This window comes from Pseudochaenichthys georgianus, chromosome 9, assembly GCF_902827115.2.
Source record: "Pseudochaenichthys georgianus chromosome 9, fPseGeo1.2, whole genome shotgun sequence".
Lineage (NCBI taxonomy): Eukaryota > Metazoa > Chordata > Actinopteri > Perciformes > Channichthyidae > Pseudochaenichthys > Pseudochaenichthys georgianus.
This window is the reverse complement of record NC_047511.1, coordinates 22,349,451-22,365,514: the sequence shown is the minus strand read 5'-3', so window position 1 is coordinate 22,365,514 and position 16,064 is coordinate 22,349,451. Positions and strand designations below refer to the sequence as shown.

Genomic DNA, 16,064 nt, shown 5'->3' with positions numbered 1-16,064 from the left:
TCAGAACATGTCCTGAATACAAACCTCCAATTAAACAGCTGGGGCTCTGTGGTTTTGTACACACATTACTAAAACAGTGAGAATGTATGGCAGCAGGATGGAGTATTAGACCATGTTCACCATAGCAAAACAAACCTTGGCTCTCTGAGGTGTTGTATAGCTTTTTGGCAAAAATAGAGGTCTATGGCACAGATGAATATGTTTCATCAGGCTTTGGCAACACAGAAAATACTTGTTAGCAAAATAAATTCAGTGTGTATTGGTATATTCATGGGATTTGTTGACAAGAACAATAAGACAAATATTGAATGTCACCAGCTTTATCTTTTAAGCTGCAGAACGGAATTTATGGGAAAAACATGATTCTAATAAATGGAATCGCAGGGGCTTCACCTGTAGCGACCGATAGGAGAGGAAGGGGGGATTTTGTTGTTTCAATCTCCATGAAATTGCAGTGTCTTGATGTCTTCAAGTGTTTCTTAAAGCATTTGTTTTCATATTTATTGTTTTTATGCTGCCTTGCTGCAAGGGAATGTCTTCTTGTGGTACAACAAAGAGAATGAATTGTAGAAGAAATCAATTTTTGACTGGAGAATATATGCTATTTAGTGCGAATGCTGTTTACACGCTAAATTCAGCCATAAATGTTGACAGTTTACAGCATTCGCACACATTTTCTGCAGGAAATGCATTTTCTAGTTATTACTTGTAAGTAAAGGGTTGCATTGTGCAGCTTTAAATCAATACATACAAGTATGAATTTCATAAATGAACAATTCAAAGCAGTCTTTGAACCTTGCCCTTTGACCAACACACATAAAAACACACACACGCACCGTAAGAGGCCAGGGGAGATGCTGGTGTTAATGAGGGGGAGGAATGGTGAGAGGTGGCTGAGCTGCCCCCGGCTGTCACTCCCCTCAGGCGCTTTCTGCTCTGATGAGAGTGCCTCCTTCACACTGTAACCCATGGTCACAGGACAGCAGGGTTAACACATCACAAAGGCTCTTTTGTGCCACATGCAGACAAACACCCCCCTTCAAGTAAGACAACAACATCCCTGAGTAAAGAGGTTACATAAAGGTTAGACTCAATTACATCTAAGGAGAGAAAACAACAGATACAAGCTGGAGACTCAGTGACAGAGATAGAGAAAGTGTGACGACAGTCCCAAGTTATCCCATTTCCTTTCATTCACGCTGTTAACACCCCATAATGTTCTTCCTTTTCTGTAACTTTGTTTGTGTCTCTTATCTCCCCTCCTTCTTTCTCCATCCCTCGGTTTAGAACTGCAGGGCCCGTTTCATTTGCTGTATCTCTACCTATCATTTATTTACTCTCTTCTGGCATCTCTACTCCTCTCTTCTTCATTCTTTCTCCCCTCAGGTACCTGTTGCTCTGACAGACTCTCTCCAATCGGTTGCTAACAGGACTCGCGTAAACCTTGCACCCACTCACGAACAGCGCGCAGCACACCCTCCGCACCAGCCAGCCTCGATACCTGCGATACAAAACACACAATGCAGAGGCAGAAAGTGTGCATAGGTGAGTCTGTTGGGACTGGAACATTTAATATCTTGTTGGACACCGTAGATGCAATCAATACCTGGTGTGTGTCTCTTTAACACTCAGCAGGTTGTGGAAGCCGAGGAATGAGTTTGGCCCAATCTTCTTGCGCTACGCCATGGCAGAAAAACAAACCAAGGTTACTGGAGGTCAATATCCACCCAGATCTAAGTCTTCCTATAGATGTACATGCAACTGAAAGATGCCATCTGAATGGGGCAAATCAAATCATCTTTCAGTAACCTAACAAAGCTTAGTGTGACATGTTGGGTCAGTGTGATTTCCTTCAGTCGATTGTATTTTCTGGAATGTGTCAAGATAGAAATCTACCTCTTTTATTTTTGGTTAACTAAAAAATCAAGACTGTCTGTCTGTCCGTCCGTCCATGTGTGTGTGTGTGCATGTCTTTCGCTTATCCCAATAACCCTACATCAGATTTACTGCACACTTTGCAAGTGTATTGCAGACGAACCAAGACAGTGCTTTGGAGAATTTGGCGAAATTAAGAACATTTTCAAACTTTCCTCAACTCTCTTTATCTAACATTCTCCCATGCTGCACACTCACCAGACTGTTGGGGGTGCACTGGTGGCAGCACTGGCCAACAGTCGGTCTGAATTTGCCCAGACAAGCAGGAACGATCTTCAGCTTTTTCTTTATTTTCATTTCCCATGACAACTGAGAGGGAAAGAAAAACAAACAAATCAAACGGACAAAGTGACACAATACACAGGTGTTGCAACCACAAGCATTTCAATGTTGAAGGGCCTTAGGTAATGTGCCTATAGCTTTCATTTTACAAACTGAACAGACAATGTTGGCAGTGTAACAGGACTGGCACAAGAGGTACCGCTGTTTGCTATTAAACTTTTATGTCATATGACCCTGTTTTAAAAATAAAAATAATGGACAGTAAACTATGTGCAGTAATACGTAGGATCAAGCATGTTTTTACACATTATTTATTTTATAAATGGTTAGCATCTTTGGTGATCCTCTTATTAAAGTAACTTTTTCCAGTGTGTAACAAAGCGCATGTTCATTTTGAAAATATACCTACTACAATCTATGCATCTAAGAAAAGGGAGTGAAGTAGTCAATATTAGCTATTTACAGACAGTGTGAGCTAAATCACACAAGAAGCCTAATGCATATCAATTATAATCGGGTAGACAACTCGTTTGCATCAGTATATATGATGCAATTGTGGCATTACAGTGTGCCAGACCACCAAATGTGGGCTTTTACTGATAGATGTTATCTCTGTGGGAGCATGCCCCTAGAACTCCAACAGCTGGCTACACAATATCCAAGTGGAAATCCCTGATGACAGCACACATCCTGCTTGTGCTAATTGTTGGGAGAAAGCTTCAGATAAAACATAAAACAGTGTGTGTTGTAGCTTATAGTCCTAAAATAACACTAGTTGTTGGGGACTCACCATCATCTCTAATTGCCCCTCAATACAAAGCAATCTAGAGCCGAGTCACTGCCAAAAGTAATACAAGTCTGCTAATGATACAGCCAGTGCTAGATTAAATTCAGTTTTCTGAGTAACCTGATTTATTTACGTAAACAAATCTAGTGTAATTGGAGTGAATCAGAAAAACAGAATTACAACAACTATTAACGTACATTTCAATTTTTGTTTTTTCAACACCAAACTTAGTGTACACTACAGCATCAGTGGAGGGTCAGACACATTACCGTAGGAAATGAGCACGATGTGTGGAAAAATGTTGCCGACATCAATCGCAACGTATTAGCAAAAAGGTGTGGCTTACACATAAATGCTCATAATTCATCCACAATTTATTCAAATTTCACAGATTTCGGTGGATAGGTGCAGTCTGTCTTGGGGAATAGGCATGTCCATTTTGGACAATAGGGGGCGCAAAAAACACAACAAATGTATACCTCAAGAACGGATGGACGAAATATATATATTTTGTCATAGATATACTGGCAGGATGAGTATAAACTGAGATTTAAAGTGTCGCAACCAATGATGAAGGTGGGCGTGTCCTATTCAGTTTTTTCTCGAAATCGAAGGGTTAAAAACACTTACGGACACATAACTTTGTGTTGAAATGAGTTACGGCCTTTACACTTGGAACACACGTGACAGCCCACGACCTTTTCCAGACTGTACAAAAAAATCGTACGTTTTTGCAAATACGGCTCAATAGCACCCCCTATTGTGCGGTAGTCAAATATAGTTTCTCCGAGCTACCCGAATCTTGGCACAGACATTCCTCATGGAATTGCAGACATATTTCAAAATGGCTTCCATTAGCCCCCATAAAGTCGGCCATTTTGAAAAGTCGGCATTATTCATGCATTTTAAGGACATTTTTGCAAACTCCTCCTAGGGCAGTGGTTCTCAAACTTTTTCTGTCAGGCGGGGGGCCCCAAAGGGGGGCTTTGGAGAAAAAAAAAAGTCGGGCCCCCCCAACACAAATAGTCAGGCTCAGTGGCGGCGCCAGAGATTTATTTTGGGGGTGCTGTGGGGTAGCTTGACGTTTCATAGAGGGTGCTCAAACATTTAGGGTTTCCCATTAATGTACCTGTCGATACAGTGGAATTTTATACTGCAACAATCCCCACGCATATACACAGTGTACCCGCGACTGTTACAATGAAGGCTCGATAATCAGCTCACGGCATATAGGTGTAAGCAGGGGTCAAGTGCTATTTTTATAGGTGGTGTGTGGACCTCACATTTTAAATATTGAAGTTAAAAGCATCAATCTGGTGCACTTTGAGAGCAAAATTAAGAGATCTTTTGATACATCTCAACACCCATATGAAACAGAACTGTAAACAGATTTACTTTTTCTTTATGGATATTTTACAAATCAAGTCCCCTTTTAAACTTTATTCTTTTTTTAATGTCATCTAGTATTTCATACCTGTTTATAATGTATTCTCTTATTTTTTTATAACTATAATGATCATATAAATGTGTGCCTCGGAAATAATTGTTTACATTAATGGTGACCAAAACGTTTGAGACCCACTGAGATAACACTGAGAGTCCTTTAGCTCACTGAGTCTCTCAGTCTGACAGGAGAGGACTCTCCTCCACTTTGTTGTTGAAAAAACTCCTTATATCCGTTAGCGCAGCTCGCTAGCACCAGAAGCTAACAAGAACAATTTCCGGTACCGGTGCGCTCTCTCTCGCTCGCGCACGCACACAAAATGGCTCGTTCCACACACACACACACACACACACACACACACACACACACACACACACACACACACACACACACACACACACACACACACACACACACACACACACACACACACACACACACACACACACACACACACACACACACACACACACACACACACAAGCTTTAATGAAACACAGAGACCCAGACGTAATAGTACTGTATCATATTATTTTCAATCAATAATTTTTCAAAATATGTTTTTTTTTTTAATAACCATTTTTCCCCCTGGTCTCTTGCGCCCCCCCCTGTCATGCCTCTGCGTCCCCCTGGGGGGGCGCCCCCCCCACTTTGAGAACCACCTGTATACACATTGCTATGATGATTGCGAACATATTTCAAATTGCTTTCTATTAGCCCCGCCCCCCAGAAAGTTGGCAATTTTGAAAGATGGGGGTTTTTCATGCATTTTAAGCACATGTTTGCACCCTCCTCCTAGGGAAATGATCAGAAAAACTCCACTCCAGGACAAATTCAGCCCATATCCAATGCAATGCTACATTGGGAAGGAATAGTCAGTCGTTCGAACGGGGAGCTCACAGGCTAGAATGTACAATTTTCCACCATTTAGATGTCGAATAAGCTACTCTGCCTTCCACATCCACACACCCCCACCCCCACACACCCCCCCACACACACACACACACACACACACACACACACACACACACACACACACACACACACACACACACACACACACACACACACACACACACACACACACACACACACACACACACACACACACACACACACACACACACACACACACACACACACACACACACACACACACACACACACACACACACACACACACACACGTGTACCCTCGGTTAAAGCTCCTCCAGAGAGCCTCCTCTCTCTCCTCTACATCAGTGTACCCTCGGTTATAGCTCCTCCAGAATGACTCCTCTCTCCTCTAAATCAGTGTGTCCTTGGTTACATTACATGTCACTTGTTAGACGCTTTTATCCAAAGCGACTTCTCTCTCAACAGCGCTCTTATTATTGTTGTGAGACTCCCGCAGGCATGGTGGACAGAGCGAAGCCATCGAAGGTCTGGGTGCACTTTAAAAAATGTAGTGGCGATAGTGCAAGGTGCAATCTATGTACTCAATTAGTTGCTTGTAAAGGGGGTAACACAAGCAACTTAATGAAGCATTTGCAAAGGAGACACTCATTGAATCTAAAACGGTGCAGGTTAGCTGCTGCGCACGAGTAATATGTTTTGTTTACCTCAGTGAAGTCTTGCAGGCACATCGCCTTGTCTTTTTTTTGGTTTATTAACACTGGCAGTGTATTAATGTGAGCTCTTACACCTATAATAATTTGACCTTTCATTGAATGCTTTATAAACCAGTTAAACTTGGAAAACTGCATTTAAATGTTGTTAAAGGTCAACGTTTCAATGTATGGTTCAGCAATTGTTGGTCGTTTACTAGGAATTTACATATTTAAGCTCAAATACTTTGTTCTATGTTTAAACCTTCAGACACAATTTGACGTATTTCAGTTCAGCACATCATTTATTTTGTGATGATTTAAAAGTACAATCCAGAATAATATACGTACTCGTCTTTATCTTTTTGCCATCTTAGCCTTTTTACCAATTTCTTCATAACACAGTTTTGCATGATGTCACTGTAGGACAATGTTTTAAGAATCTCTTGTCGAGCTAGGTTGTCAGTTTGAAATGTCTGGATGAAGATGTAAATGATTTACAAATGTTAAAAAAAATGCCTCTTTTCATCCTCAAAAAGCATGATAGGGCGAGCCAGGCCCCTTTAAGTTATTTTATTTATTTGTGTCTGCTTCCGAGAAGCTAATGTATAAGTTATAGTTATTTCTGCAAGAAAATTACAATAAAATTACTGTTTAATCTTCACATCTTGTATTCATGTCTATAATTTTGAGCACCAAATTATTGAAAAGTATCGATAAGAGTATAGAAAAATACCAATACCGATAAGCAGTACCGGTATCGATAAAATCCTAACGATACCCATCCCTAGTAGTGGGTCTGAGTCATGGATCCTGAGTCATGGATCCAGTCGTAGCTGTGCCTGTTGCTGTGTTCTGGCCAAATGCTCAGCTTACTACTTATTTGATGGCTCCCACAGGATTGTTGACATCGACCTGGATTCATCTTCTTATTTATAGACACATGCATTTTGAAGCATTTGGACTACCTATGTTGTAAATGTCTTATCTTTTTTAATTTACACACAACATCTATTGCCCCCCATTAACTGTGGGGTATCTTTGGAAGATCTTCCTTGTGAGGGTGAAGGTTCAAGGACAGAGGGTGTCGTATATATATTCTGTACAAACTGTAAAGTCCACTGAGACAAATGTAACCTTTTTGATTACATTACATTGCATTTAGCTGACGCTTTTATCCAAAGCGACTTACAATAAGTACATTCGACCAGGAAGACACAACCTTGAAGAAAACAGAATCATATAAGTACATCAGGTTTCATAGAGCCAAGTACTTTAAGTGCTACTCAACTGGCTATAGATAAGCCAGTCCTTTATTAGTATATAAGTACTCTGTTAGCAGTTCTTTGTTAGTAATTCTATCGCTCGAGGTGGAGTCGAAAGAGATGAGTTTTCTGTCTGCGCCGGAAGGTGTGTAAGCTTTCTGCCGTTCTGATGTCAATGGGGAGCTCATTCCACCATTTTGGAGCCAGGATAGCAAACCCACGTGTTTTTGCTGATGGGAACTTGGGTCCCCCTCGCAGCGAGGGTGCAGCGAGTCGTTTGGCTGATGCAGAGCGTAGAGCACGCGCTGGGGTGTACAGTTTAACCATGTCCTGGATGTAGGAAGGGCCAGATCCATTTGCAGCATGGTACGCAAGTACCAGTGTCTTGAAGTGAATTCTAGCAGTTACCGAAATAACTGATACTGGGCCATATAAATAAACTTTGATTGATTGATTGAATAACTGGGTTTCTATACATTTTTACTGTAAACATGTGCCTGACAAAGACTGGGAGAGACAAAGAATTGCTGTGACAGCAGTGGGACTCAACAAAAGACCATGGCACAAAGCAATTTGTCCTTACATTGACAATAATTCAAGCTACTAAAACACAAAGAAGCCTCCAAAAGTCTGATTAAGTAGGTTTTTTGTATCCACTGCTGAACAGTTTAGGACACATTTGCATGTACTTTCAATGCCCCATTAGTTCACCAGCACATACAAAAAAAATAAGTTTGATAATTAAGGTCAGGGGTACAATGTTATTACTGACCCGCTGCTTGTATAAACAGGTTTGCTGTAGCTAGGTTACTACTATTAAACATGGTTTTCATTCTCTACCTGTGTGACCGGGTATCTCTCATTAACCCAGTGTCTTTAGTGCCAGCACGTACCGTCTGACAAGCTGACAAAGAAATTGGATTTTATAGTCGGCGAGCTACATTTGATTTCACGTCTCATCAAAACTACAACAGCGCTTGCAAATTAAAAAAAGATGGGGGGGGACCAGTCAAATGCTTCAATTCTTTGCTCTTATTCTGAGTTTGTTTTGATGTCTGTGTTGCTGTGATTGGGTTAACTCTGAATTCATGAGGGCATGCAACTTGCAGTAGTGTAAATATTAATACAGGGCCCAGATGAGACCCAGCATCAGGCAATCAGTGCAGGTATATACAGCTCATGTACTTAAGCAGAGGACCCACTGAGTACTAATCAGAGCTAAGGTCTCCTGTAGCATGTTGACTGCTGGTCAGGTGTTCAAATACTTGTGTTATTCCTTGATACTCACAAATTATCATGCAGCGTGCGTGTTGGCTGTAACTGTCTCTGAAATTAAGTGTTAGTTAGGATACAGACTGATTACCCTGTTCAGAGGAAATTAGCTAATTAATCTCCTAAAATCAATGACACTTTCTCCTGGCTAAATGATGATGATGGATTCCAGAAAACAGAGCAGCAAAAGAAGTTGATTTAGAAACAAACATTACTGTTATAAAAAAGCTTGGGATGGAACCATCAATAATTTAAGTGACCATGCTGCATCAGATGAAATGTTTTGAGAGAAAAAGACCTCTAAGGGCAAGGATAGAGGGTGAATAGATGCAAAGCTCCTTGAGCTAATAACAACATAGGATTTACTTCAAAGTTGACCTACATTAGAAACAGTATGTGATACATGTTGGTTGGAGAAATTGAAGTATTATAAGGCTAGAACCAGATATCAGAATATGTTTGACACATGGAATCCTGAGGTAATATTTAATACCTTTTAAGACCTTTTTCAAGACCCTTTAATACATTTTAAGACCTCATCGCAACTTCGATTTCTAACCGGTTACATTGGCAACACACTTTACCTCACATTTACTATATACATTATTGATTGTAAGATAGCACAACTAAACAGTTTGTGATAACTCCTTATCATAATTCAGATAGAACAAAGCACAAGAGAATGAATTGTGTGACCAACCCAGACAGACTACTGAAGCCTCCTCTCCACATGAACTTCAACCTCTCTGTTCAAGGTCAGGTTTAATGCAGTATGCTGCTTTTTTGCTTCTGTAGACAAACTTTGTGCTCTTTCATTCCAGTAAAACTCCTCAGAAACCATTAGAAACCAGTATTGGAAAATAAACAAAACTTTGAACTATGAAATATATTAAACTTTGGTGAGCTTCAGCGGGGTAAGGCCATATAGGGGTATGGATGGGTATCGTCTGAAATATATCGATTCCGATTCTGCTTATCGGTTCCGGTTCTTATCGATTCCGGTTCTTATCAATTCCCGCGCAACTTACACGATGCCGCTTAAAAAAATTAAGGGCGGTGCCGGCCGTCAGCGAACCGAGCCGGCCATCAACGGCTCGCTGATGACCGGCCTATACGGCCAGTCCGCCCCTGTATTCCACCGGGTCGCCGCGGTGCAGTTGGAATACAGGGTCTACCGCGTTTAGGAACCGTTAAGCAGAACCGAAATTGTGTATTTTGTATGGGTACCCGGTACCCAGCATTTTCTTATCGGTTCTCATCTGGAACCGAGTTTCGGTTCCCAACCCTATATAGGGGCTCCCTCACAAATACCCAGTGGTTAAATTGGGCTGGGGCTGTCCGGGCTAAGCCTCGGCACATAGGACGATGCTCTGACGTCATCACCCTCGCACATTTGTCATATGTTTACAAAAAACGATATATATGTTAAGACTTTTCTCGTTCTTAATATAGACTATATTTAGGGTCGATATGTGTTGACTTTACTTTAAAATAGCAGATCTCTGTGACCGGATATAGTTTTTTTGGCTTAGTGAACATGTGTCTCTTCCTTGGAGGAGCAGCATCGCCCGGACTCTGCTGCTCCTCCGCGACGCCTCCGTGCAGAAAGTCTGCACTGCAGCGGTGTGTGTCAGCGACGTGCAATCAGGGGAGGCACGGATTGGCCATCGGGAGAGTCTGGACTTAAACACAAGCTAAGCGTAGTGCCTCCAGGCTGCAGCCCATACATTGTACATACACGGACATGAATCTGGTATTGATCTACTCATTCAATGGCAAATAAGAACATTTCCCAAAAGCTTTTTCTCTAAAAAGTCCTTCATTCTCTGCTGAATCAGTATGACTCACTGATACACAGCCCATCCTGGGATTTTAAACATCAAACAGAGTAAAGCACATGGGGCTGTACATGTTCTCTCGTGATTGTGAAGAACAAAGACATTGAGATGGGTGCATGTGGAGTAGAACGGGAGACGACATTGGGAGAGAGTCATGCAGGCAGGTGTACTTACAGCAGGTTGGTTTTGTTGAATGGCTGGAAGGATCATGTCTTTGTCACTCGTCTCCTGCACCATGGTGAGCTGCCTGCAGACTGCTACTGGCAGATCTAACAAAGGAAAGAAACATTATGCAGCGTTAAAACATTCTCATAATACAAGACCAATTTTGTGACTTAGAAAGGGCAGTGCTTTTATAAAAGGTTAATCTTTCCAATTTAGGGAACACACACACACACACACACACACACACACACACACACACACACACACACACACACACACACACACACACACACACACACACACACACACACACACACACACACACACACACACACACACACACACACACACACACACACACACACACACACACACACACAGTCTCACTCCCATCCCGTCATATATTGACGGACGGTCAGGCCCCCTCCCCGTCGCTATATTACACACACACACACACACACACACACACACACACACACACACACACACACACACACACACACACACACACACACACACACACACACACACACACACACACACACACACACACACACACACACACACACACACACACACACACACACACACACACACACACACACACACACACACACACACACAGTCTCACTCCCATCCCGTCATATATTGACGGACGGTCAGGCCCCCTCCCCGTCGCTATATTACACACACACACACACACACACACACACACACACACACACACACACACACACACACACACACACACACACACACACACACACACACACACACACACACACACACACACACACACACACACACACACACACACACACACACACACACACACACACACACACACACACACACACACACACACACACACACCTATCCTTACAGCTAATTTCACCGTCACTTATTCCCTCACCCCATCTAAAAACCCTCCCTTCATTTTCCCCCCAGTTAAGGTAAAGTAGCTTCCTGCTGTGTGTTTACTCACTGTTGGTTTCCCCATTGTTTACACTTATTGGACTTAAGGTCAACTCTACTTTAAAAGTTTCGTGCTCACTTTTGCATTCAGGAAGGAAAACATTTGAACAGAAATGCTATTAAGAGCATTTCTGTTGGGGAGATTGAACCAGAGTGGTCGGTGTTCAAAGCCTCTATTGCCGAAGCCGTGGCGGGGAGCTGTGGTCTCAAGGTCTTAGGTGCCTCAAGGGGCGGTAACCCTCGAACCTGCTGGCGGACACTGGTGGTCAGGGAAGCCGTCCGACTGAAGAAGGAGGCCTTCAGGGATTTGTTATCCCGGGGGACTCCCGAGGCAGTTGCAAGGTACCGACGGGCCAGAAGGGCAGCAGCAGCCTCAGCCGTGGCCGAGGCAAAGCAGCGGGTGTGGGAGAAGTTCTGAGAAGACATGGAAAAGGACTTTCGGGCGGCACCAAAGTTGTTCTGGAAAACTGTCCGACACCTCAGGAGGGGGAAGCAGGGGACCATCCAAGCTGTGTACAGTAAGGATGGGACGTTGTTGACCTCAACTGATGGAGTGTTAGGGCGTTGGAAGGAACACTTTGAGGAACTCCTGAACCCGACAACTCCGCCCTCTATGTTAGAGGCAGAGCTGGAGTATGACGGGGGATCAACACCAATCTCTCGAGGTCACTGAGGTCGTCAAACAACTCCACAGTGGCAAAGCCCCGGGGGTGGATGAGATCCGCCCGGAAATGCTGAAGGCTCTGGGTGTTGAGGGACTGTCATGGTTGACACGTCTCATCAACGTTGCGTGGAAACAGTACCGAAGGAGTGGCAGACCGGGGTGGTGGTTCAGGGGGATCAGAGGGTTTGTGCCAATTACAGAGGCATCACACTACTCAGCCTCCCCGGGAAAGTTTACTCTAAGGTACTCGAAAGGAGGGTCAGGCCGATTGTCGAACCTCAGATTGAGGAGGAACAATGCGGATTCCGTCCTGGTCGTGGAACGACGGATCAGCTTTTTACTCTCGCAAGGATCCTGGAGGTGGCCTGGGAGTACGCTTATCCGGTCTACATGTGTTTTGTAGACTTGGAGAAGGCGTATGACCGAGTTCCCAGGGAGGGGGTCTCTACTCAGGGCCATCCAATCTCTGTACTCCCAAAGCGAGAGCTGTGTCCGGGTCCTCGGCAGTAAGTCGGACCCATTTCCGGTGAGGGTTGGCCTCCGCCAGGACTGCGCTTTGTCACCAATCCTGTTTGTAATATACATGGATCGGATTTCGAGGCGTAGTCGTGGGGGAGGGGGTCTGCAGTTCGGTGGACTAAGGATTGCACCACTGCTTTTTTCAGATGATGTGGTTCTGATGGCTTCATCGGTCTGCAGCCTTCAGCACTCACTGGATCGGTTCGCAACCGAGTGTGAAGCGGCTGGGATGAGGATCAGCACCTCTAAATCTGAGGCCATGGTTCTCAGCAGGAAACCGATGGACTGTCCACTCCAAGTGAAGGAGTTCAAGTATCTCGGGGTCTTGTTCTCGAGTGAGGGAACAATGGAGCGTGAGATGGGCCGGAGAATCGGAGCAGCGGGAGCGGTACTGCAGTCGCTTTACCGCACCGTTGTGACGAAAAGGGAGCTGAGCCAGAAGGCAAAGCTCGCTGTCTACCAGGCTATTTTCGTTCCTACCCTCACCTATGGTCATGAAGGATGGTTCATGACCAAAAGAAGGAGATCGCGGATGGGATCGCCGAGATGGGTTCACTCTATAGGGTGGCTGGTGTCTCCCTTAGGGATAAGGTGAGAAGTTCAGTCATCCGGAAGGGACTCGGAGTTGAACCGCTCCTCCTTCGCGTCGAAAGGAGCCAGTTGAGGTGGTTCGGGCACCTAGTTAGGATGCCACCTGAGCGCCTCCCTAGGGAGGTGTTCCAGGCACGTCCAGCTGGGAAGAGACCAAGGGGTAGACCTAGGACCAGGTGGAGGGATTATATCTCTTCGCTGGCCTGGGAGCGCCTTGGGATCCCCCAGTCAGAGCTGGTTGATGTGGCCAGGGAAAAGAAAGTTTGGGGCTCTCTGCTTTCATGTAAGGCTTTGTGTCAACTACAAAAGGATGAAGACGTCTTCCTGCAGCACAAATCTAGCTGTGGTTGCACCAGTCAGATTCAGCTGTCTAATTAGGTTCAATAGTAGATGGTTTTTTTGCGTCTCTGTGTCCTACTCTGCTCCATTAACTTTGCTAATTAAAACTTAAGCCTTCCCCATCGGGAGATGCTCCATTTCAACTGGCTTAAGTTCCCACATTCATTACCAAATCTGGTGGGAACAACGGCATTGACAAAAGGGTCCCAGTGCTGCTTTGATGTTTCGCAGGTGCAGAGGGTGACACAACAGGAGAGGCAACAAAAAAGGTAGTAAAGGGTGTAACACTGTAAAGCAGCGGCTCTAAAACGGTTGTACTCTAGAAGGTAAAAAAGACCACATGGAAATAGCTTGACAGCAGTAGGCCAAGGCCAAACGTGTGAACGAATACAATCAGAGTTTCAATTTTCTCGCAGAGTCATACCTGTAAACATATGAACATATTCATTCAAACTCTGATTAGTAGAAACGTGAAAGGTATTAAAATCTGCGCCACAAGTTCCTCCACACATTCATGCTTGCTTAGTTCATTCTCTCCTCAGAATTTAATTGATCAATTATAGTCTTTAATTAATGTGCTGTAGCTTGCTAATGTGATAGCCCAATACCTAAGTGGGCCCATGATGAGATAGGATTCAAAATCAGAAACCATTACGAGCTGCCAAGTCAGATTAGATTGGAATACATTTTAACGCAGCAGTCGATGTGATGTCGAGGTGGGTGCGTTCAAGTCTATTCCCAAAACTACTACTCTTCAGTGATTAGAGATGGGGTTTAAATACACTACGGGCCTGTTTGAAAAGGAGACAGACATGGAGAGTTAAGAATTTAATTTAGATAAATATGTTCATTTTGGCAAGTCAGTTTTTATATGTAGATAGAGATGGCTTGTGATGCTATAAAACTATAACAATTGATTCTGACTTCCTAATACAAGCCTAAAAGCCAGGATGGTGGTTGAGTTTCTAAGAGTCTTAAATGCAAAGAACATGAAGACCTGGAGGAGAGACTTCAAAGTGACGCACAACAACAGCAAAAGCCACCTGAGACAGTCAGTGCAGAAAAACATAAACATGGCAGGAACACAATGTAAAGCCAATATGGTACTGTGTGTTTGTGCCTGATGACTTTTCAACACTGCCATTGTTACCTCGACAACAAACCAAAAACAAAGTTTGTGTTTTGGTGACAAATGCTGACAAAGAGAGTGTAATACACAGAAGACTGGCTTGTACATCACATACAGCACATTTAATTAAAAACAGCAGCATGAAATAAGGTGAGTGTATTTGTTTAAGAGCCAACAAGGAGATGTTAGATAGAAGTTTCCTGTGACTTTAAAGTGGACCTATCATGCTATATTTGAAACATATATTGTAGGGCCATACCTATACCAAACAGATCATGCATTTTAGCCATGCCTCATTTTGCTCTATTTGCTCTTTTCCAGCCCTGTTTTTGCAAGGGCTGATTCTGCTTTTGTGGTAGACTACAGCGCCACTTACAGGCCTGGCATATGTACTACAGCGTCTCCAGCGCTTTCGAGCGGTCTCTCATTCCCCTGATAGGTGGAGAGTTGCCCATATAGGCGGAGCACCCCTTTTCTGATGTCAGAACAATTCAAATAATAATCAGCTCCGTTGCAGCCCCGTTTTTAGAGGTTTGGGTATGGAGGAAAAGAGAGAGGGTTGTGTTTTCTGACACTTGGTGAGTTCCCTGACACACCGGGGACACATATTCATGTATAAAAGACATACAAAAGTGCATTTTGCATGATAGGTCCCCTTTAATGGAAAGTAATCCGCCAAATCTACAAGTCTCTTTACTAATCGTCCATGTAATGTTGAACTTGCTGCAACTTGCTTGGTAGCCAAATAATCCATACTTGGACAGTTTGGAAAAAAACAAGCGTCTCTATCTGGTGGTCAATGACAACATATTGTAATAACACCACATAGGAGCAATTAACCACTATAAATAACTTTTCTAGAGGATGATGTCAAGATGAAAACACAATTAACAACAATTGAATAACTTGTTTCTATATCTTTAAACAGTATTCCACAGCAATTGTGGTCTAATAAAAAGGATAAAATAAGATGATGTTTATCTCCCGTTTTCTTGGGGGACTGCAAACAAGTATTTTAGTGGGAATGCTGATACAGCATTCCAACTACCTGTTATGCTATGCACACAATTCTTTATTATTCCGCCGGGTTATTTTGCACCTCTTCTTCTCCCACATTCCACATCGCAGAAACTCCGTTCAAACATCAAAACGTTCAGCTCGGTCGGGAATCGATGGCTATTACTTTTCTCATTCATAACTTTCATAATTTCAGAGATACATCCCATAAGTCATCACATTTTTAACATGGAAGTCAATGGAGAAATTCTTCAGA

At 43.3% G+C, this 16,064-nt stretch overlaps 1 protein-coding gene across 1 annotated transcript in view; it reads right to left on the bottom strand.

Annotated features, from left to right (window-relative positions):
• The window catches only part of gpat2 (glycerol-3-phosphate acyltransferase 2, mitochondrial), a 253,027-nt gene that overhangs the window by 22,514 nt on the left and 214,449 nt on the right, over positions 1 to 16,064 (bottom strand). The window contains exons 3-7 of the mRNA XM_034092093.2: positions 10,584 to 10,678; positions 2,134 to 2,244; positions 1,607 to 1,677; positions 1,391 to 1,501; positions 837 to 959 (exon numbers count right to left, since the gene is read on the bottom strand). Of these exons, the coding sequence (XP_033947984.1) occupies positions 837 to 959; positions 1,391 to 1,501; positions 1,607 to 1,677; positions 2,134 to 2,244; positions 10,584 to 10,646 (479 nt within the window). The 5' untranslated portion in view covers positions 10,647 to 10,678. The remainder of the gene's footprint in view (positions 1 to 836; positions 960 to 1,390; positions 1,502 to 1,606; positions 1,678 to 2,133; positions 2,245 to 10,583; positions 10,679 to 16,064) is intronic.